The sequence below is a fragment of the Caretta caretta genome, chromosome 23, assembly GCF_965140235.1.
Source record: "Caretta caretta isolate rCarCar2 chromosome 23, rCarCar1.hap1, whole genome shotgun sequence".
NCBI classification, from domain to species: Eukaryota; Metazoa; Chordata; order Testudines; family Cheloniidae; genus Caretta; species Caretta caretta.
In genome coordinates, this window is record NC_134228.1 from 14,171,573 (window position 1) to 14,191,856 (window position 20,284).

The 20,284-nt window shown below is 67.2% G+C and overlaps 2 protein-coding genes across 4 annotated transcripts in view; one reads left to right on the top strand and one right to left on the bottom strand.

Annotated features, from left to right (window-relative positions):
• The first annotated feature begins 684 nt into the window (after window positions 1-684).
• LOC125628424 (transforming protein RhoA) lies at window positions 685-7,714 on the top strand. Of its 3 annotated transcripts, none has more exons than XM_048833459.2 (5): window positions 685-842; window positions 4,494-4,651; window positions 5,801-5,921; window positions 6,312-6,442; window positions 6,793-7,714. In XM_048833459.2, exons 2-5 carry the CDS (start codon window positions 4,496-4,498, stop codon window positions 6,964-6,966), a joined length of 582 nt encoding a protein of 193 aa, XP_048689416.1. In that variant the 5' UTR covers window positions 685-842; window positions 4,494-4,495; the 3' UTR covers window positions 6,967-7,714. The 3 variants fall into 3 exon arrangements, with proteins under 3 accessions (XP_048689416.1, XP_048689418.1, XP_048689415.1); XM_048833461.2 differs by having other exon boundaries at window positions 762-851; XM_048833458.2 differs by lacking the exon at window positions 685-842 and adding an exon at window positions 1,162-1,270.
• Window positions 7,715-9,728: 2,014 nt separating this feature from the next.
• VMA22 (vacuolar ATPase assembly factor VMA22) overlaps window positions 9,729-20,284 on the bottom strand; it is a 63,758-nt gene continuing 53,202 nt past the window's right edge. The window contains exons 2-5 of the mRNA XM_048833462.2: window positions 11,764-11,867; window positions 10,684-10,796; window positions 10,043-10,213; window positions 9,729-9,937 (exon numbers count right to left, since the gene is read on the bottom strand). Of these exons, the coding sequence (XP_048689419.1) occupies window positions 9,825-9,937; window positions 10,043-10,213; window positions 10,684-10,796; window positions 11,764-11,867 (501 nt within the window). The 3' untranslated portion in view covers window positions 9,729-9,824. The remainder of the gene's footprint in view (window positions 9,938-10,042; window positions 10,214-10,683; window positions 10,797-11,763; window positions 11,868-20,284) is intronic.

Genomic DNA, 20,284 nt, shown 5'->3' on the forward strand with positions numbered 1-20,284 from the left:
GAGGCAACGTGTTCCACAGCGTTCCATGTGTCCCGATCTGGCGGGAAGCGCGGCCATTGGCCCGCTCCACGTGTCAGTCGCGGGCTTGGGCGGGGCTCGGGGGGCGCGGTCAGGCGTGGGGGGCGGGGCTGTCATGGCTGGGCCGCTGTCCCTATTGGTTGTTTTGTGCTGTCAGTCAAAGTGATTGGCGCTATTTTGAGCGTCGGGAGCCCCGCTCTGCGGCGGGATTGGCGAGGAAAATGCCTCCCGCCCGCCCTTTGGCCGCTGCGCGGTGAGTCTCAGGCCTTGGGGGGACCGCCAATCCTGCCCTCCGACAGCAATTGGATGGCTTGCTGGCCTAATTCTGTCTCATTGGCCTCTTCGCCTGTCAATCTACCTCTGAGGCGGAGGCTTGTGAATTCATTGCCCCGCCCTCGAATGATGATTGGGTTAACTATAAAATGACACACTCTTATTGGTCCTCTTCGCCGTTTGTCAGAGTGTGGGCGGGGCAAACTTCGTTTGGTCCCTTCGTGTGGTGCGATTGGGAGGCCGTAGTTGTCAATCAAAAATGCGGGGCTGAAAGCCACCTCCAGCCCCGCCCTCCGCGGGGATTGGCTGGATCTTGGGTGCTCTCCCTTTCCATTGGTTGGGCTCGCTTGTCCATCATGCAACGGGCGGGGCTTCGAGGCGTGTCAGCCCTGCCCACCGCCGGGGATTGGCGATGGCGGGTACTTAAGGCCTCTGCTATTGGTCGGTGTGCGCTGTCCATCGCGCTGGGTGGGTGGGACTATCGTGAGGAGGTGGTTGGAGCGTCCGGGCGGCGGCTCAGCCGGCAGTGGAGGTGGCCGAGAGAGCCCGCAGTGAGTGGGGTCGGTGCGGGTCGGGTTGCGCGGGAACCGCGGCGCTCCGTGGCCGGCTGGGCGCGGCGCTGGGGAGCGGGGCGGCGGTTGAGGAGGGTGGGGGTCGTTCTGCGCATGCGCCGCTCGCGGGCGGCTTGGGGGGTTGGTTTGTCGGTGTGTATGTGTGTGGGGGGAGGGTCACGCGCCCCGGGGCCGCTTGGCTTGCGGGAGGAAGCGGTAGCTGATTGGTTGGGAGCTGTGGGAGGGGGCGTGGCCCTGGAGGGGTCGGCGCGCGGCGCCGGGCGCGGGGGGGGGGGAATAGAACCCTGGGTGCGGTCTGGAAGTTTCTCTGCGCATGCGCGGCCGACTGGGCGGTGGGGAGAGGGAGCGCGAGCCACCTCCCTTCCGGGCCGGGGGGGCGGGTCCATGTGGCAGAGGCTGCGGCGGGGGTGAGCTCGGCGTGGGGGAGGGGCTGCTGCGCCCCGGGGCGGGCGCTGGGCCGGGGGGGGGGTGTTTATTTGGGAGGGAGCCTGTGGATGAGTTGGTGGCGGGGGGGGTCTATATGGGAGGGGCGCGGGGGGGGGTCTATATGGGGGGGGTCAAGCCTTTGCCTGGGGCAGAGGTGGGGAGGGAGGATGTTTGGCCTGTACTGGTGAGGCCAAGGGGGCGGGGGGGGGGGTGTTTGCTTTGTTGGGGGCAGGGGAGCAGGCCTGTTTCCCCTGGGTCTCCAGCCCAGGGTGTGGGGAGAATCTTGGCTGGCCTGGTGGCTGGGGCACCCCAGTTCTGGAGTTTGGGGGGCAGGTGCTGGCCTCTGGGTTGTGGGGAGGATCCCAGTCATGTGATCGTCCTCTCTGGTGCCTGGGGTGGGGCAGCCGTGGACACCCTGTACCCAACCCCCCCCCTACAGCTGCTGTTTGAGCAGCTCACTAGCAGGCGCCTCTAGGCAGCTGGCCTGAGGGAAGGCTTCAATGGGGTAGGCAGGCCCATCCTTGGTGAATCTGAGGGGAGGTCCCGACTTCATCTGGCTGGCCGTTCACACCTAGGCTCTCTCCTTTAGCCCCTGCAGCCTCACCCTCCTGGCCCTTCACTTCCTGGTGTGCACAAAGAGACAGCTCCTGTGCCAAGGAGAGAGGTGGGAGGTGCTCCCTGGTGACCTGGGAGAGCCCCCTTCTGGTTATACACCTGTTCTTGTAGCCCTTTGTTGATTGCCCCTCCAGGCTGGGTGCTGAACCCCCATGGCTGACCCATGAGTTTACCAAACCTCAGGACCATCGGCCTTGAGGAACTTGAGTGTTCTGTCAGACTTCTGTGCAGAGTCAGCCTGTGCTCAGCTCTGTTCTCTGGGCTGGCTCAGATCTGCTGACACATGCGCCCCCCTCACTCCCGCCAGGTTCACTGCTCTCCTGGCAGGAGCAAACTCTGCAGGTGTTGAGTCTACTGTTTGGCTGCTCTAGCCAGGTTTGGGGGTGAATTGGCCTCTGAGATTATCTGTGCTGTGGTGGTCTTGCATTTGTGCCCTGGACTCTGGTGTACTGCTGGGTGATCTGAGACTAGGAGTAGATAGGGGTTGGGGTAGGAGCCTAGGACCTGGGTCTAATCCCAGCTCTGCTGCTAACTCCTTTGTGCCCTTCTGTGCCTCAGTTTCCATCCCTGTACAATGAGATGAGTGTGCTCGAATATGGTGAGGATTTAAACCCTGTTGGTCTTGATGCTTCCAGCTCCTTCTGCCCTGTAAAAATTGCCCTGTCTCCTCCCCACTGAGGCCTAGAAACCTGAATCTCTTTAGTTTGGGATTTACCAGCTGCTGACAGGATTTGCTCCCTGCTAGCTCAGTTTAATGCACGTAGCAAGGGTCCCCTGGCAGCCCATGGTGGTACTCCTGTTCAGACCTTCCCCTGTGGCAGAGGGTTTACGTTTTGCCCTTTGAATGTAGGCAACAGGTTTGAAGCAGACAGAAGGAAGCACCTCACCCAGCACAGTCACCCTGGGTGGGGGACTTGCTGCCAGGGGCTGTTGTGAACACTGGGCTCAAAAGAGAACAAGAGAAGTTCCTGGAGGGTAGGAGTCAGGGATGCAGTCCCATGCTCCGGGTGTCCCTAATTCTCTGACTGCCAGACGCTGGGGCTGGCTACTGGGATGGGTCACTCGATAACTGCCCTGTTCTGTTCATTCCCTCTGAAGCTCTGGCACTGGGCACTGTCAGAGACAGGACACTGGGTTTGCTGGACCGTTGGTATAGTATGGCTGTTCTCATGTTCCTGCTTCCTGATCATTTAAGTCCTGAAAGCCCCCCTTTCCCTGACCCCCCCCACCCTCGGAGCAGTCAGTGTCAGCGGGGCAGGTTGGTTAATTCCATGGCTGCTGGAAATTGCTGGTCTAACTTTTTCCAAGTGCGGGTGGGTGATCCTGGGAATGCCATTCACGCGCCACATGTGGGTGTAACTTGCCTGCCTCTGAAACTTCCTGTTGCAGCCCAGTGGCCAAAGTGGTGAATCACCCGGCTGCTGGGCCCCTCCCCTCTTAAAAACACACAAAGCCAGGGTTTGGCGTGAGACAGCCTGGCCTTAGGAAGCCAGCCACCCCGCTTAGCAAAGCTGCTAGGACCTCGGCCCCAGCAAAGCTGGCTTGGACCTCAATCCCTACCGCCAGGACTCTGCAAGTGGAGAGTGGAATATAGCTTCATTGGAGTGCTGGGTCCCATCTGTGGTGGCAGTCTGACTGCTTTGGGGAGGGTTAACCCCAGCCGCTCCAGGGTGAGTGGGACAGCAATCGGCAAGTTGCTGGCGGAACAGTGTCATTAAATAGTCACAGCAGTACCTAGCGCTATTCAGCAGCAGATCTCAAAGGGCTTTGCCAGGGAGTCTCCCATATCTATAGATGGGGAAATTGAGGCACAGAGTCAGTGACTTGCATGTGGTCACCCTGTGGCAGGCAGGAATAGACCCTGGGTCTCTGGAGTTCTATCCCCGACCTCCCCTTCTGTGTCTCACGGCTGCACTGCGTAGGCCCCAGCAGGTCAGGGTGGGAGGGGGGCATTGTTCTGCCACAGGCCCCAGCCCAGAGAGCTGACATCTTAATCAAAGGGTAGGAGAGTAACTGGAGAAACTGAGTCACTAGGGCAAGGCTCCTCAGCTGCCTAAAATGGGGCTAGGTGCCAGCTTCCTTTGGGTTCTGGTGGCTGGCTCAGGGGTCACACGGAACATGGCAGAGGCAGGGGTCTAACCCAGACCTCTGTGCAGCCTGAGGCTGGGAATTCATACAGGCCAGCTTTGCTCTGTGAGCTAGGGGAGCAGGCCTTGCTTTTTCAGTCATCCCTGCGGAGCCTGGAGTCTAGTCTGGCCCATGCCCTGGGTTTCCAGTGAGGGGCAGGGGAGAGGCTTGACTGAGGCTGGAAAGTCTAGGGTATAAGTGGGGGGCTCTGGGCTTGTCTACATCACTCAGTTCCCTTCCCCGATCACTTTCTCTAGCATTTCCCCTGGGCTAGCTCACATGCCCCATAGAGCACCCCACATGGCACCGGCTTCCTTGTTCCAGCTGTCAGAGCCTGGGGGGACATCCAGGCCTTGTGCCTGCCTAGCAGATTCCCCTCCATGGAGTCTGCCTCCAGCAGGCTGGGGTCTAGCTTGCTGCAGTGGCGCCCCTGTAACGGGAGTCCCCTCTCCCCTGGGCCAGAGATGGCTGCCATACGGAAGAAACTGGTTATCGTGGGAGATGGCGCCTGTGGCAAGACCTGCCTCCTCATCGTCTTCAGCAAGGATCAGTTCCCAGAGGTCTACGTCCCCACCGTCTTCGAGAACTACGTGGCTGACATCGAGGTGGACAGCAAACAGGTACCATGCCGCCAGACTGGCTGGGGCGGGCTGTTACCCTTGCCTCCCTCCACAGGGAGGAGAGCTTGGGGTCTGTCCTGAGGAGGGTGGGAGGGGAGACTGGCTTTGGACCAGCCGCGGATGAGGAGGCAATGGCACCCTGCACCCTCCGGAGTTAACAGGAAGTGGCTGTGCTGGGGGAGAACTGTCTAGCTTTGATGTGCCCGCCTGCAAGTGCTGCGCTGCAGTTAACTTCCCCAGGGTTGTTAACTCTGAATATCCACTGCCCCTTCCCTGCACTGCTCACTGACACCGATGGGCCAGGGGATGAACCGCAGCAGGGAGTGTCTTCCCTCTGGGTGGGTCTGAACAAACTGACAATGCTGAGGTGGTGCACGGGGGCCTTAGTCTCTGGGCAGGCCACTTGTTGCCATCCCTGGGAGCTTCGCTGCGGGTAGGGAGACACTATCTTTACCATGCCCCCAGCTGTTACTGGAGCCTGGCCGTCTGCCCAGCAGCCCGGCTCAGGGCTGGGACAGATGCGGTGCTTATGAAGCCGTGGGGGAGGCAGGCTGTGGACACACACAGTAGCTAGAGTAGAGAAGTGGCCTTTGAAATCCATGTGTATCTCAATGGGCAGGCTAGTGATTGGTCCCCAAAGAACCTGGACTACACAGGCCTTGAGGGTGCGTGGAGTGTCTGACCTGGGGGGAGGCCCAGGGTGAGTACTCCGCCCCTGGCAGGGTCCCCAGGTGGGAGATGCCAAGGCAGCCCTGCATCTGAGCTGTGGGAAAATCTGGTCTCTCTGGCTCACTTCTGTTCTGAACAAACAGTACTTTGCTGGAGGGAGCTGGCTGGGGCCCAGTAGCGTTCTCAATGCCCTGAGAGAACAGGCCGCAGGTGCTGAACTGATGACTGTGGATTGCTGGTGTCTGCAGCCCAGGCCCTGTCTGGAGCTCCTGCCCTCCATGGTGATGGCTGGAGGCCTGAGACAAAACTGGGTGCCCGGGAGTGGTGAGGAACAGTCAGCTCAGGAACCCTGACCGGGTCTGGCCACCCCAAGCCAGTGACTTTCCAGTGGGAACTGGAACCCGGGATGGCCTGTGTCCATCTGCCCCAACAGCAGCGCCTGGGAGGGCAGCTACCCATTGCCACCCTTGCCTCATACAGGTGGAGCTTGCGCTGTGGGACACGGCTGGCCAGGAGGACTACGACCGCCTGAGACCCCTGTCCTACCCTGACACGGACGTCATCCTCATGTGCTTCTCCATCGACAGCCCTGACAGCTTGGGTGAGTGCTGGGCAGCCGGGTGCCCCCTGGGCCAGAGGGCGCTGGGGAGATCCAGCTGGGTCCCTGTGGCCGCAGCCAGAGCCAGATCTCAATACTGGGCAGAGGGTGCCCAGGTGAACTGTGGCTCAGGCCCCTGTAGTGGCCAGGTCACACAGCAGCTTGAGTTTGCTACAGGCCCTGAGCTGGCATGTCTAACCACTAGCCCCCACGCCCTTCCCAGTGCATGGGACAGAATCGGGAGTCCTGGCTCTCAGCCCACCTGCTCTAACCACTAGCCCCCACGCCCTTCCCAGTGCCAGGGTAGAGCCCAAGGGTCCATGCTGCCAGCCCAGGCCTGGGGGAGCTGGGCATGATCTGGGTGCCCTGATGCTGATCCTTCCCCCTGTGCAGAAAACATCCCGGAGAAGTGGACCCCGGAGGTGAAGCATTTCTGTCCCAATGTGCCCATCATCCTGGTGGGCAACAAGAAGGACCTGCGCAATGACGAGCACACGCGCCGGGAGCTGGCCAAGATGAAGCAGGTAAGCCCCTGTCCTGAAGGAGAGCGCCTCCCTGCTCTCTGTCCTGGGGACCCTGGGGCTCCACCCCCCCAGGGAGAGTGCCCCCTGCTGTCTGTCCTGGGCACCCTGGGGTTGCCCCCACCCTTAAGGAAAGTGCCTCCTTCTGAGATTGATCGCTCCTCCCTGATTAACCCTTTAGATCCCAGGACAGTGCTGCTGCTTGGGCTGGCTGTACTGGGCTCTCAGCCCTGCTCTTACCTGCCAGACCCCACTCCAGCAGGGGATGGAACCCAGGAGTCCTGGCTCCCAGACCCCACTGCCCCCAGGATTGGGGAGACCCTTGGCGCTGACCACTTTTGCTGCCCCTGCAGGAGCCGGTGAAGCCGGAGGAGGGCCGGGACATGGCCAACCGGATCAGCGCCTTCGGGTACCTCGAGTGCTCGGCCAAGACAAAGGACGGGGTGCGCGAGGTCTTTGAGATGGCCACACGGGCTGCCCTGCAGGCCAAGCGTGGGCGCAAGAAGACCTCCTGCCAGCTGCTGTAACTCCCCCTGCTCCCACCAGGCCCTCCCTCTGACCCCTCCCACTTGGGGGGGCGGGGGCTCAGGGCCCCTCATCACAGCCCCATGGCTCCTTGGGCAGAGCTGCCCATCTCCTCTGGCTGCTGGAGCCTCCCACAGCTGTTTGGGGGGGGTTCATGGCACAGCCCCCTCAATCCCACCCCTGGGCGGGCCCCCAGCCTCTCTCCTGGAATGGTTTGGGAGGGGGGGCTACCCCATGGCAGCTCCACTGCCTCCTGGCAGCTCTGCCCCAGCTCTTCCAGTCCCCCACTCAATTGGAGCCTGAAATCACAGGGCTGCCCTGCCCCTTGTGACCCGCAGCCCCTTGCTAGGGGGCTCAGTGCTGCAGGTGTCAGCCCTCTACTGTGCCTCCCATTGGCCATGGGAGGGCTGGATCACAGCATGGTGCCCCTTGCTGGGCTCTGCCCCCAGGGTGGGGGAGTGGGCGCTGCCCCCTGCTGTACAGATTTCTTCCTCCTATTTATCTCTTGCCAAGCGGGGGGGCCCCCCAGAGAACTCTATATTTTTATGCAGAGGTGCTGCGGGCCGCTTTGCCCGTGGAGGGCACCTGGCTCCCCCACCTCCCTCGGGTCCCGGGCCCTCCGCACTAGCAAGTGCCACACGGGGGGTGCTGCGGGCGCCCGTCCGCTCTGTACTCCCGGGGACGTTGGTTATTTTCAACTGTACTTGAAAGACAGACAGCTCTGTAATAAATTTGTAGCAATGTTTAGTATGGGGGGCTCTGCCTGTTTGTGGGGGGGTTCCCCTCACCTCATAGCCCTGGGCTCCCCATCTCCTCCCTCAACCACCTCTGCCCCCTTGTGCTCTGCTGGGGTCACACCAGCCTGAATCAGTTCTATCCCCTGCCATCAGCTGGAGGGGGGCAACTCTCAAGTCACCTCAACTGTCTGCCAGTTCCCTGGGGCTCTGCGGCCCTGCCCTAGGCTGCCGCCTGTCCCCCTCTTGCTGCTTCCTGGGGCAGGTGCCCCAGGGTTGGCCCCTGGCCCAAGGGAGCAGGCTGCTGCCTATGGTGGGGAAGGGGGCTGTGGATTCCTGCTCCTGGCAGCAGTATGGGCCTGCAGCCTGGGCCAGGCTCTGCAAGGGCTTCTGCAGTGTAATGCAGCCACTTCTGGCCCAGGGCAGGGGGGACACAGCAGCCCAAACACAGCTTGGCTGGGGCTCAGACGTACCCAGCTCTGGGGGGGAGCCTGGGCCACAGCTACACTACTGCAGGGGCATGTGAGCAGTACCCCCCTGTCCCTCTCAGGCTGCAAGGGCTGGGCCCCTTACTGATGAGCAATTAACACTGGGGTGGGTGCAGCTGTGTCACTCTCATTCACCCTGCCCCCATCCCTGCCTGGAGCATGGGGGGGTGGGCCCTTGTGAGGGCTCTGTCACTCTCACCCCCCCCATCCCTGCCAGGGGCAGGCCTGGAGCACAGGGGGCTGTGAAGTCATGACCTACACCCCAGGGCTCACCCCCAGATTTTGAAAACAAGTGAGGGAAAAGCTGTGGGGGCTGCCTGAGGGGGGCTTTGCCCTCTGCACCCCCAGACAGGGCTGGGGGCCCCAGAGATTCCCCCAGGCTTGCCCCCTTGCAGCAGGGGTGGGGGTGACTCCCTCCAACTCTGGAACACTGTCCCAGGGAGCAAATCCTGGAGGGAGGGTGGCCCCTGGGGGTGTGGTGAGGGACTACCCCCCCCCAAGGTGCTAAATGGGGGGTTGTGCCAATCACCACCCTCCTGCACCCAGCCTGACCCCCAATCTCTGGGCATGGGGGGAAGGGGCAGACAGCCCCCAGGAGTCCTCTGCTTGCTCCAACACAGCAGCCTAGCCCCCAAATGCCCACTCACCTCCCTGAGTCCTGGCTTCCAGCCCCCCATCCTCCTCCTTCCTAGAGTGGGGAGGGAGAACCCAGGAGTCCTGGTGCCCAGATTCCAGCAGGAGTGGGGAACAGGGGCTCTCTAGAGCTGCACTCAGAGGGGTAAAAATGAAGCATCCTCCAGCCCCTGCTCCATACGAGGTACCAGGAGAACCCCGGGCTCTGGGCCGGCTCCGCAAGAGGCACCGGTGCCTCACCAAGAAAACAAGCAGCTGCTTCCCACACCAGGAGTCGAACCCGGGCCGCTAGACCATGGGGGACAGGCTGGTTACTGCTCGGGCCTGGGGCCACCCAGCACCTCCCGCTGGGCAAGGAGGGCACTGCACCATGAACCCCTCACATGCTGCCATGAGCCCCTCCCCTCTTAGCAGGGACCCCACGGGCTCCCAGGCAGTTAATCCAGAGTCACGCCGGAGCAAGCCCTGACCCCCTTGGAGAGACAGGGCAAGTCTGCTTGGAACAGCCGAGATCACAAACCAGCCAGAACCAAGGAGTCCTGGCTCCCAGCCCCTGTGCTCTAAGCACTAGACCCCACTGCCCTCCCAGAGCCAGGGAGAGAACCCAGGAGTCCTGGCTCCCAGCCCCCCTGCTCTAAAGCCTAGATCCCACTCCCCGCCCAGAGCCTGTCCTGTCCTTTCTCCAGGACGGCCCTGTCCCCGCGGGGCCCCACGCAGGCTGGGGGGCAGGGAAGAGGCAGAGTTTCTCTTGAACATTTCCAAGGCAGTTGGCATCTCCCAGTGCTGCCCCGAGCCCCCCAAGGCAGAGCACTCCCTGCAGCAGGGGCTCACGCGGACCTCGCAGGGAGTTGGGGGGACGCAGAGCAGGGCCCAGACCCCCCGGCAGGGACGGACAGACGGACACACCCGAGCAGCGATCCCAGTTTATTGACAGGGCTGTCGGAGGTCGCAATACGCCCTGCCCAGCGTGGGGGGTGCGAAAGCCCCAGGGGGGCATCGGCAACACTACCCCTCTGTGGCCAGCAGGTGGCGCCTTCTCTCCAGCAGCGCCCGATACTGCGCCCGCGTGGCCTGGAGGTCGCTCTGCAGGCTGGCGATCTCCCCGGCCAGGAGAATCCCTGCGGAGACACGGGGGTCAGCAGAGACGGGCCGGCTGGCTTGGGGTGGGGGGGGAAGAAATGGGGCCCGGGGCCTGTCCCCTCTAGGGGGCGCCCTGGACTCACCCTCTTTGAAGCTGCTCTGAGCCTGCCGGAGGCTCTGGGGCACCAGGATCCCGAACCAGGTCAGTGGGTCCTGGGATGAGGCCCCCTTCGGGGAATCAGGAGGTTCGGGGGCAGCCTCCAGGGGGGACCCAGGATCCTCCGTTTTCCCTGGGCCCTTTCGCTGCCGCAAGACTAGAGAGACGTTCAACAAAAAGGGTGTCAAAACTCCCCCCCCCCCTGCAGCTCTGCTGCGCCCCTCACTCCCGACCCACAACCCTCTGCTAGCCCAGCCCTGACCCCCGACCCACAGCTCTGCTGGTGCCCCTCACTTCCAACCAGCAGACCCTGCTAGCCCAGCCCTGACCCCCCCAGCTCTGCCGGTGCCCCTCACTCCCAACCCACAACCCCGTTAGCCCAGCCCTGAACCCCCCCCAGCTCTGCCGGTGCCCCTCACTCCTGACCCACAACCCCTGTTAGCCCAGCCCTGACCCCCCCGAGCTCTGCCGGTGCCCCTCACTCCCAACCTGCGGCCCCCTGCCAGCTCAGCCCTGACCCCCACCCCCCCCGGCTCTGCTGGTGCCCTTCCCGACCCACAGCCCCCTGCCAGCCCCCTGCCAGCCCAGCCCTGGGCTCTCGGTGCAGTTCTTTGTCCATGAGTTCACCTTGGTCTTGGGGCCCGATTTCCTCCACGGCCGGTGACCCCTCAGCAGCCTCTGCGGACGGGTCCCATCCTTCTGGGATGACCTGGAAGGCGACCTGCCCGCTCTCCCCCTCGCTGGAAGGGGGAACCACACCACTGACCCCCTCTCTCGGTCTGGGGAGCGCCCCCTGCAGGTCGTTCACAGCCCGGCCCAGACGGGGAACCCCCACCCGAGCCGGGGCGGGTAAATCCTGGTTTATTGTTTTAAGACCAGGTCAGACAAACCCCTGTCTGGGCTGGTCTGGGGTGACTCGGTCCTGCCTCCGCGCGGGGGGCCGGACCTGGCGACCTCCTGAGGTCCCTTCCAGCCCCACATTTCCAAGAGTCTCTGGTTCCGGAAATTACAGATCGTGGGGGGGTGTTTCACCATTTCCGTGCCCAGCGTGAAACCAAGTCTGCTGGTGCCCCTCACTCCCGACCCGCAGCCCCCCGCTAGCCCAGCCCTGGGCCCCCCCAGCCCTGCCGGTGCCCCTCACTCCCAACCCACAGCCCCCCGCTAGCCCAGCCCTGGCCCCCCCCAGCCCTGCCGGTGCCCCTCACTCCCGACCCACGGCCCCCTGCCAGCCCAGCCCTGGCCCCCCCGCCCCAGCTCTGCCGGTGCCCCTCACTCCCGAACCGCAGCCCCCTGCTAGCCCAGCCCTGGGCCCCCCCAGCCCTGCCGGTGCCCCTCACACCCGACCCACAGCCCCCTGCTAGCCCAGCCCTGGGCCCCTGACTCCCGACCCACACCCCCCGCTAGCCCAGCCCTGGACCCCCCAGCCCTGCCGGTGCCCCTCACTCCCGACCCACAGCCCCCTGCCAGCCCAGCCCTGGCCCCCCCGCCCCAGCTCTGCCGGTGCCCCTCACAGTGAGCCCCCCCAGCCCTGCTGGTGCCCCTCACTCCCAACCCGCAGCCCCCCGCCAGCCCAGCCCAGCCCTGGGACCCCCCCAACCCTGCCGGTGCCCCTCACTCCCGACCCGCAGCCCCCCGCCAGCCCAGCCCTGGGACCCCCCCAGCCCTGCCGGTGCCCCTCACTCCCGACCCGCAGCCCCCTGCTCTCACCTGGCGCGCACCCGGACCAGCGGCTCCATGCAGGCCCCGTACTGCAGGGCAGAGACCGACTTGCAGCCCATGGCGAAGCGGGACCGAGAGAGCGAGAACCAGCCCTGCATGGAGGGACACAATGAGGGGGTGTGAGGGGCTGCTGGGAGGGACACGCCGCCCCTACGAGACCCCCCCACCCCCAGGCTGACGGGGCTGCAGCTTGCCAGGCCAGTGCGCACAGGAGGGGGGCGGTAGATGCCCTGTGGGCGGCGAGAAGGCAGTGTGGGAAAGGGGGGCCCCAGGGGCAGTGGGGGGCCCTGAGGGGTAAGAAGGGGGGCCCCGGGGGTGGGAAGGGGGGCCCCAGGGGTGGTAAGGGGGGCCCAGAGGGGTAAGAAGGGGGGCCTTGGGGGTGGGAAGGGGAGCCGCAGGGGCAGTGGGGGGCCCTGGGGGTGGGAAGGGGGGCCCCAGGGGACACTGGAGGTAAGAAGGGTGGCCCCAGGGACAGTAGGGGGCCCTGGGGGAGGGGAGCCCCAGGGGGCAGTGAGGGGGCCCTGGGGGGTAGGAAGGGGGGCCCTGAGGGTGGGAAGGGGGTCCCCAGGGGCAGTGGGGGGGCCCCAGGGGCAGTGGGGCGCCCTGAGGGGTAAGAAGGGGGGCCCCAGGGGCAGTGAAGGGCCCAGAAGGATAAGAAGGGGGGCCCTGGGGGTGGGAAGGGGGCCTCCAGTAAGAAAGTAGGGGACCCTGGGGTAAGTAAGAGGGACCCCAGGGGCAGTAGGGGACCCTGGGGGTAAGAAGGGGAGCCACAGGGGCAGTAGGGGACCCTGGGGGGTAAGAAGGGGAGCCCCAGGGGCAGTGGGAGGGCACTGAGGGGTAAAAAGGGGGGCCCTGGGGTCCCCAGGAGCAGTGGGGGGCGCTGGGGGTAAGAAGGGGAGCCCCTGGGGCAGTGGTGGGGCCCGGGGGGGTAAGAAGGGGAGCCCCTGGGGGCGGGAAGGGGGGCCCCAGGAGCACTAGGGGGCCCTGATGGGTAAGAAGGGGGCCCTGGGGGTTGGAAGGGGGGCCCCAGGGGTAGTGGGGGGGCCCTGAGGGGTAAGAAGGGGGGCCCCGGGAGCAGTAGGGGGGCCCTGGGGGTAAGAAGGGAAGCCCCAGGGGCAGTGGGGGGGCCCTGGGGGTAAGAAGGAGAGCCCCACAGGGCAGTGGGGGGCAGTGGGGGGCCCTGGGGGGTAAGAAGGGGGCCCTGGGGGTGGAAAGGAGGGCCCCAGGGGTAGTGGGGGGGCCCTGAGGGGTAAGAAGGGGGGCCCTGGGGGTAGGAAGGGGGGCCCCAGGGGCACTAGGGCACCCTGAGGGGTAAGAAGGGGGGCCCCAGGGGCACTAGGGGGCCCTGAGAAGTAAGAAGGGGGGCCCCAGTAGGGGACCCTGAGGGGTAAGAAGGGGGGCTCCAGGGGCAGTAGGGGACCCTGAGGGGTAAGAAGGGGGCCCTGGGGGTGGGAAGGGGGCCCCCAGGGGCAGTGGGGGGGCCCTGAGGAGTAAGAAGAGCCTTGGGGTGGGAAGGGGGGCCCCGGGGGTGGGAAGGGGGCCTCAAGGGCAGTAGGGGACAATGGGGGTAAGAAGGCAAGTCCCAGGGGCAGTGGGGGGGCCCCAGGGGCAGTAGGGGGGCCTGGGACTGGGAAGGGGGGCCCCAGGGGCACTAAGGCGCCCTGAGGGGTAAGAAGGGGGCCCCAGGGGCACTAGGGGGCCCTGAGGGGTAAGAAGGGGGGCCCCAGGGGCACTGGGGGGATGGCGGTGGGAAGAGGGGACCTGGGAATGGGAAGGGGGCCCCAGGGGCAGTAGGGGGCCCTGAGGGGTAAGAAGGGGGGCGTGGTGGTGGGAGGGGGGGCCCCGGGGGCAGAGGGGGCCCTGAGGGGTGGGAAGGGGGGCCCCAGGGGGCCCTGAGTTGTGGGAAGGGGGGCCCCAGGGGCAGTAGGCGACCCTGGGGGTAAGAAGGGGAGCCCCAGGGGCACTGGGGGGGTCCTGGGGGTTGGAAGGGGGTCCCCAGGGGCAGTAGGGGGCCCTGGGGGTAAGAAGGGGAGCCCCGGGGGCAGTAGGGGGCCCTGGGGGGAAGGAGGGGAGCCCCAGGGGCAGTAGGGGACCCTGGGGGTAAGAAGGGGAGCCCCAGGGGCAGTGGGGGGGCCCTGGGTGTGGCAAGGGGGGCCCCAGGGGCAGTAGGGGGCCCTGGGGGTGGGAAGGGGGTCCCCAGGGGCAGTGGGGGGGCCCCAGGGGCACTAGGGGGCCCTGAGGGGAAAGAAGGGGACCCCAGGGGCACTAGGGGACCCTGGGGGTAAGAAGGGGGGCCGCAGGGGCAGTAGGGGACCCTGGGGGTAAGAAGGGGAGCCCCTGGGGCAGTGGGCGGGCCCTAACGGGGAAGAAGGGGGGCCCTGGGGGCGGGAAGGGGGGCCCCAGGAGCACTAGGGGGCCCTGATGGGTAACAAGGGGGCCCTAGGGGTTGTAAGGGGGGCCCCAGGGGTAGTGGGGGGGCCCTGAGGGGTAAGAAGGGGAGCCCTGGGGTGGGAAGGGTGGCCTGAGAGGCAGTAGGGGGCCCTGAGGGATAAGAAGGGGGGCGCCGGGGGTGGAAAAGGGGCCCCAGGGGCAGTAGGGGGGCCCTGGGGGGTAAGAAGGGGAGCCCTGAGGGGTGGGAAGGGGGGCCTCAAGGGCAGTAGGGGACCCTGGGGGTAAGAAGGGAAGCCCCAGGGGCAGTGGGGGGGCACAGGGGGGAAGAAGGGGGGCCCCAGGGGCAGTCAGGGAGCCCTGAGGGGTAAGAAGGGGGGCCCAAAGGGCAGTAGGGGGCCCTCAGGGGTAAGAAGAGGGGGGCCCCGGAGGTGGGAAGGGGGGCCCAATGGGGGAATAGGGGGGCCCTGAGAGGTAAGAAGGGGGGCCCCTGGGGAAGTGGGGGGATCCCTGAGGGGTAAGAATGGGGGCCCTGAGGGCGGGAAGGGGGGCCCCAGGAGCACTAGGGGGCCCTGAGGGGTAAGAAGGGGGCCCTGAGGGTGGGAAGGGGGCCTCAAGGGCAGTAGGGGGACCCTGGGAGTAAGAAGGGAAGCCCCAGGGGCAGTGGGAGGGCCCTGGGGGTGGGAAGGGGGGCCCCAGGGGCAGTGATGGGGGTGGGAAGGGGGGCCCCAGGGGGTAAGAAGGGGAGCCCCACAGGGCAGTGGGGGGCATTGGGGGGCCCTGGGGGGTAAGAAGAGGAGCCCCACGGGCAGTCGGGGAGCCCTGAGGGGTAAGAAGGCGGGCCCTGATGGTGGGAAGGGGGGGCCCAGGAGCACTAGGGGGCCCTGATGGGTAAGAAGGGGGCCCTGGGGGTGGGAAGGGGGACCCCAGGGGCACTAGGAGGCCCTGGGGGTGGGAAGGGCCCCAGGGGTAGTGGGGGGGCCCTGAGGGGTAAGAAGGGGAGCCCTGGGGGTGGGAAGGGGGTCCCCAGGGGCAGTGGGGGGATGGGGGTGGGAAGGGGACCCTGAGGGGTAAAAAGGGGGCCCTGAGTCGTGGGAAGGGGGGGCCCCAGGGGAACTGGGGGGGTCCTGGGGGTTGGAAGGGGGTCCCCAGGGGCAGTAGGGGGCCCTGGGGGTAAGAAGTGAAGCCCCAGGGGCAGTAGAGAACCCTGAGAGGTAAGAAGGGGGGCCCTGGGGGTGGGAAGGGGGCCCCCAGGGGCAGTAGGGGACCCTGGGGGTAAGAAGGGGGTCCCCAGGGGCAGTGGGGGGATGGGGGTGGGAAGGGGGGCCCCAGGGGCAGTAGGGGGCCCTGAGGCATAAGAAGGGGGCCCTGGGGGTGGGAAGGGGGGCCTCAAGGGTGGGACCATGGGGGTAACAAATGAAGCCTCAGGGGCAGTAGGGAACCCTGAGGGGTAAGAAGGGGGGCCCTGGGGGTGGGAAGGGGGGACCCAGGGGCAGTAGGGGGCCCTGAGGAGTAAGAAGGGGAGCCCTGGGGGTGGGAAGGGGGGCCCCAGGGGCACTGGGGGGATGGGGGTGGGAAAAGGGGCCCTGAGGGGTGGGAAGGGGGGCCCCGGGGGCAGCAGGGGGCCCTGAGTGGTGTGAAGGGGGGCCCCAGGGGCAGTGGAGGGCCCAGAGGGGTAAGAAGGGGGGCCCTGGGGGTGGGAAGGGGAGCCGCAGGGGCAGTAGGGGACCCTGGGGGAAGAAGGGGATCCCCAGGGGCAGTGCGGGGATGGGGTGGGAAGGGGGGCCCTGAGGGTGCGAAGGGGGTCCACAGGGGCAGTAGGGGGCCCTGAGGGGTAAGAAGGGGAGCCCCGAGAGGTAAGAAGGGGAGCCCCAGGGGCAGTGGGGGGGCCCTGGGGGTGGGAAGGGGAGCCCTAGGGGCAGTGGGGTAAGAAGGGGGCTTGAGGGGTGGGAAGGGGGCCCCAGGGGCAGTAGGGGACCCTGGGGGTAAGAAGGGGAGCCCCAGGGGCAGTGGGGGGGCCCTGGGGGTGGGAAGGGGGGCCGCAGGGACAGTAGGGGCCCTGGGGGAGGGGAGCCCCAGGGGGCAGTGGGGGTAAGAAGGGGGGCCCCAGGGGCAGCAGGGGCCCTGGGGGTGGGAAGGGGGTCCCCAGGAGCAGTGGGGGGCCCTGGGGGTGGGAAGGGGTCCTGAGGGGCAGTGGGGGGTCCTCAGGGGTAAGAAGGGGGGCCCAGGGGCAGTGGGGGGACCACAGGGGTAAGAAGGGGGGCCCTGGGGGTGGGAAGGGGTCCTGAGGGGCAGTGGGCCCAAGGGGCAGTAGGGGGCCATGAGGGGTAAGTGGGCCCAGGGGCAGTAGGGGGTCGTGGGGGTGGGAAGTGGGTCCCCAGGGGCACTAGGGGGCCCTGATAGGTAAGAAGGGGGGCCCTGGGGGTGGGAAGGGGGGCCCCAGGGACAGTGGGGGGATGGGGTGGGAAGGGGGGCCCTGAGGGTGGGAAGGGCCCCAGGGGTAGTGGGGCCCTGAGGGGTAAGAAGGGGGCCCAAGGGGCAGTAGGGGGCCCTGGAGGTGGGAAGGGGGGCCCCAGGGGCACTAGGGAGCCCTGATGGGGCCCTGGGGGTGGGAAGGGGGGCCCCAAGGGCAGTAGGGGACCCTGGGGATAAGAAGGGGAGCCCCAGGGGCAGGAGGGGACCCTGGGGGTGGGAAGGGGAGCTGCAGGGGTAGTGGGGTGTCCTGAGGGTGGGAAGGGGGGCCGCAGGGGCAGTGGGGGGGCCCTGGGGGGTAAGAAGGGCTCCAGGGTAGGGGGCCCTGGGGGTAACAAGGGGGGCCCTAAGGAATAAGAAGGGGGGCCCCAGGGACAGTAGGGGGCCCTGAGAGTAAGAAGGGGGACCCCAAGGGGTAAGAAGAGCCCGGGGGTGGGAAGGGGGCCTCAAGGGCAGTAGGGGACCCTGGGGGTAAGAAGGGAAGCCCCAGGGGCAGTGGGGGGGCGCTGGGGGTGGGAAGGGGGGCCCCGAGGGGTAAAAGGGGGGCCCTGAGGGGTGGGAAGGGGGTCCCCAGGAGCAGTGGGGGGCCCTGGGGGTAAGAAGGGGAGCCCCTGGGGCAGTGGGGGTGCCCTGAGGGGTAAGAAGAAGGGCCCTGAGGGCGAGAAGGGGGGCCCCAGGAGCACTAGGGGGCCCTGATGGGTAAGAAGGGGTCCTGGGGGTGGGAAGGGCGGCCCCAGGGGTAAGAAGAGCCCTGGGGTGGGAAGGGGCGCCCCGGGGGTGGGAAGGGGGGGCCCCAGGGGCATTAGGGGTCCTGGGGGTGGGAAGGGCGGCCCCAGGGGTAAGAAGAGCCCTGGGGTGGGAAGGGGCGCCCTGGGGGTGGGAAGGGGGTCCCCAGGGGCAGTGGGGGGGCCTGGAAGTAGGAAGGGGGTCCCCAGGGGCAGTGGGGGGGCCCCAGGGGCACTAAGGCGCCCTGAGGGGTAAGACTATACGTATATCTATTCAGGGGCACTAGGGGGCCCTGTGGGGTTAGAAGGGGGGCCCCAGGACAGTGGGGGGATGGGGTGGGAAGGGGGGCCCTGGAGGTGGGAAGGGGGGCCCCAAGGGCAGTAGGGGATGCTGGGGATAAGAAGGGAAGCCCCAAGCGCAGTGGGGGGACCGTGGGGTTAAGAAGGGGAGCCCCAGGGGCAGTAGGGGACCCTGGGGGTGGGAAGGGGAGCTGCAGGGGTAGTGGGGGGTCCTGAGGGTGGGAAGGGGGGCTGCAGGGGCAGTGGGGGGCCCTGGGGGGTAAGAAGGGGGCTCCAGGGTAGGGTGCCCTGGGGTAAGAAGGGGGGCCCTAAGGAATAAGAAGGGGGGCCCCAGGGACAGTAGGGGGCCCTGAGAGTAAGAAGGGGGACCCTAAGGGGTAAGAAGGGGCCCCCAGGGGCAGTAGGGGCCCCTGAGGGGTAAGAAGGGCCCTAGGGTTGGGAAGGGGGGCCTCAGGGGCACTAGGGGACCCTGATGGGTAAGAAGGGGGGCCCTAGGGGTGGGAAGGGGGTCCTGAGGGGTGAGAACGGGCCCAGGGGCAGTGGGGGGATGGGTGTGGGAAGGGGGGCCCTGGGGGTGGGAAGGGGAGCCCCAGGGGCAGTAGGGTGCCCTGGGGTGGGGTAGGGGGGCCCAGGGGCAGTGGGGTGCCCTGAGGGGTGAGAAGGGGGCCCTGAGGGATGAGAAGGGGGTCCTGAGGGGTGAGAACGGGCCCAGGGGCAGTGGGGGGATGGGTGTGGGAAGGGGGGCCCTGGGGGTGGGAAGGGGAGCTCCAGGGGGAGTGGGGGGCCCTGGGGGTAAGAAGGGGGCCCCAAAGACAATGGGGGACCCTGGGGGGCCCCAGGGGCAGCTGGGGGCCCTGGGGGTCAGAAGGAGAGCCCCAGGAAAGTGGGGGGGCCCTGAGGGGTAAGAAGGGGGACCCCTGAGTGGTGGGAAGGGAGCCCTGGAGCTGGGAAGGGGAGCCGCAGGGGCATTAGGGGACCCTGGGGGAAGAAGGGGAGCCCCAGGGGCAGTGGGGGGGGGCACTGAGGGGTAAAAAGGGGGGCCCCAAGGGCAGTAGGGGACCCTGGGGATAAGAAGGGAAGCCCCAGGGGCAGTAGGGGACCCTGGGGGTGGGAAGGGGAGCTGCAGGGGTAGTGGGGGGTCCTGAGGGTGGGAAGGGGGGGCCGCAGGGGCAGTGGGGGGGCCCTGGGGGTGGGAAAGTGGGCCGCAGGGGCAGTAGGGGACCCTGAGGAGTAAGAAGGGGGGCCGCAGGGGCAGTGGGGAGATGGGGTGGGAAGGCTCAGAGGAGTAAGAAGGGGGGCCCTGAGGGTGGGAAGGGGGTCCACAGGGGCAGTAGGGGCCCTGAGGGTAAGAAGGGGAGCCCCAAGAGGTAAGAAGGGGAGCTCCATGGCAGTGGGGGGGCCTGGGGGTGGGAAGGGGAGCCCCAGGGGCAGTGGGGTAAGAAGGGGGCTTGAGGGGTGGGAAGGGGGCCCCAGGGGCAGTAGGGGACCCTGGGGGTAAGAAGGGGAGCCCCAGGGGCAGTGGGGGGGCCCTGGGGGTGGAAGAAGGGCCCTGAGGGCAAGAAGGGGGGCTCCAGGAGCACTAGGGGGCCCTGATGGGTAAGAAGGGGGCCCTGGGGGTGGGAAGGGGGGCCCCAGGGGTAGTGGGGGGCCCTGAGGGGTAGGAAGAGCCCTGCGGTGGGAAGGGGGGCCCTAAGGGGTAAGAAGGGGGCCCTGGGGGTGGGAAGGGGGCCTCAAGGGCAGTAGGGGACCCTGGGGGTAAGAAGGGAAGCCCCAGGGGCAGTGGGGGCCCTGGGGGTCGGAAGGGGGTCCCCAGGGCAGTGGGGGGGCCCCAGGGGCACTAAGGTGCCCTGAGGGGTAAGAAGGGGGCCCCAGGGGCACTAGGGGGCCCTGAGGGATAAGAAGGGGGCCCCAGGGGCACTAGGGGCCCTGAGGGGTAAGAAGGGGGGCCCCAGGGGCAGTGGAGGGCCCAGAGGGGTAAGAAGGGGGGCCCTGGGGGTGGGAAGGGGAGCCGCAGGGGCAGTGGGGGGATGGGGTGGGAAGGGGGGCCCTGAGGGTGAGAAGGGGGTCCACAGGGGCAGTAGGGGGCCCTGAGGGGTAAGAAGGGGAGCCCCGAGAGGTAAGAAGGGGAGCTCCAGGGGCAGTGGGGGGGCCTAGGGGTGGGAAGGGGAGCCCCAGGGGCAGTGGGGTAAGAAGGGGGCTTGAGGGGTGGGAAGGGGGCCCCAGGGGCAGTAGGGGACCCTGGGGGTAAGAAGGGGAGCCCCAGGGGCAGTGGGGGGGCCCTGGGGGTGGGAAGGGGGGCCCCAGGGGCAGTGGGAAGGGGGTCCCCAGGAGCAGTGGAGGACACTGGGGGGAAGAAGGGAAGCCCCAGGGGCAGTGGGCGGGCCCTGGGGGTGGGAAGGGGGGCTCCAGGGGCAGTAGGGGGCCCTGGGGTGGGAAGGGGGTCCCCAGGGGCAGTGGGGGCCCTGAGGGGTAAGGATGGGGGGGCACTAGGGGGCCCTGAGGGGAAAGAAGGGGGCTCCAGAGGCACTAGGGGGCCCTGAGGGGTAAGAAGGGGGGCCCCAGGGGTACTAGGGGGCCCTGGGGGTGGGAAGTGGGGCCGCAGGGGCAGGGGTAGAAAGGGGGCC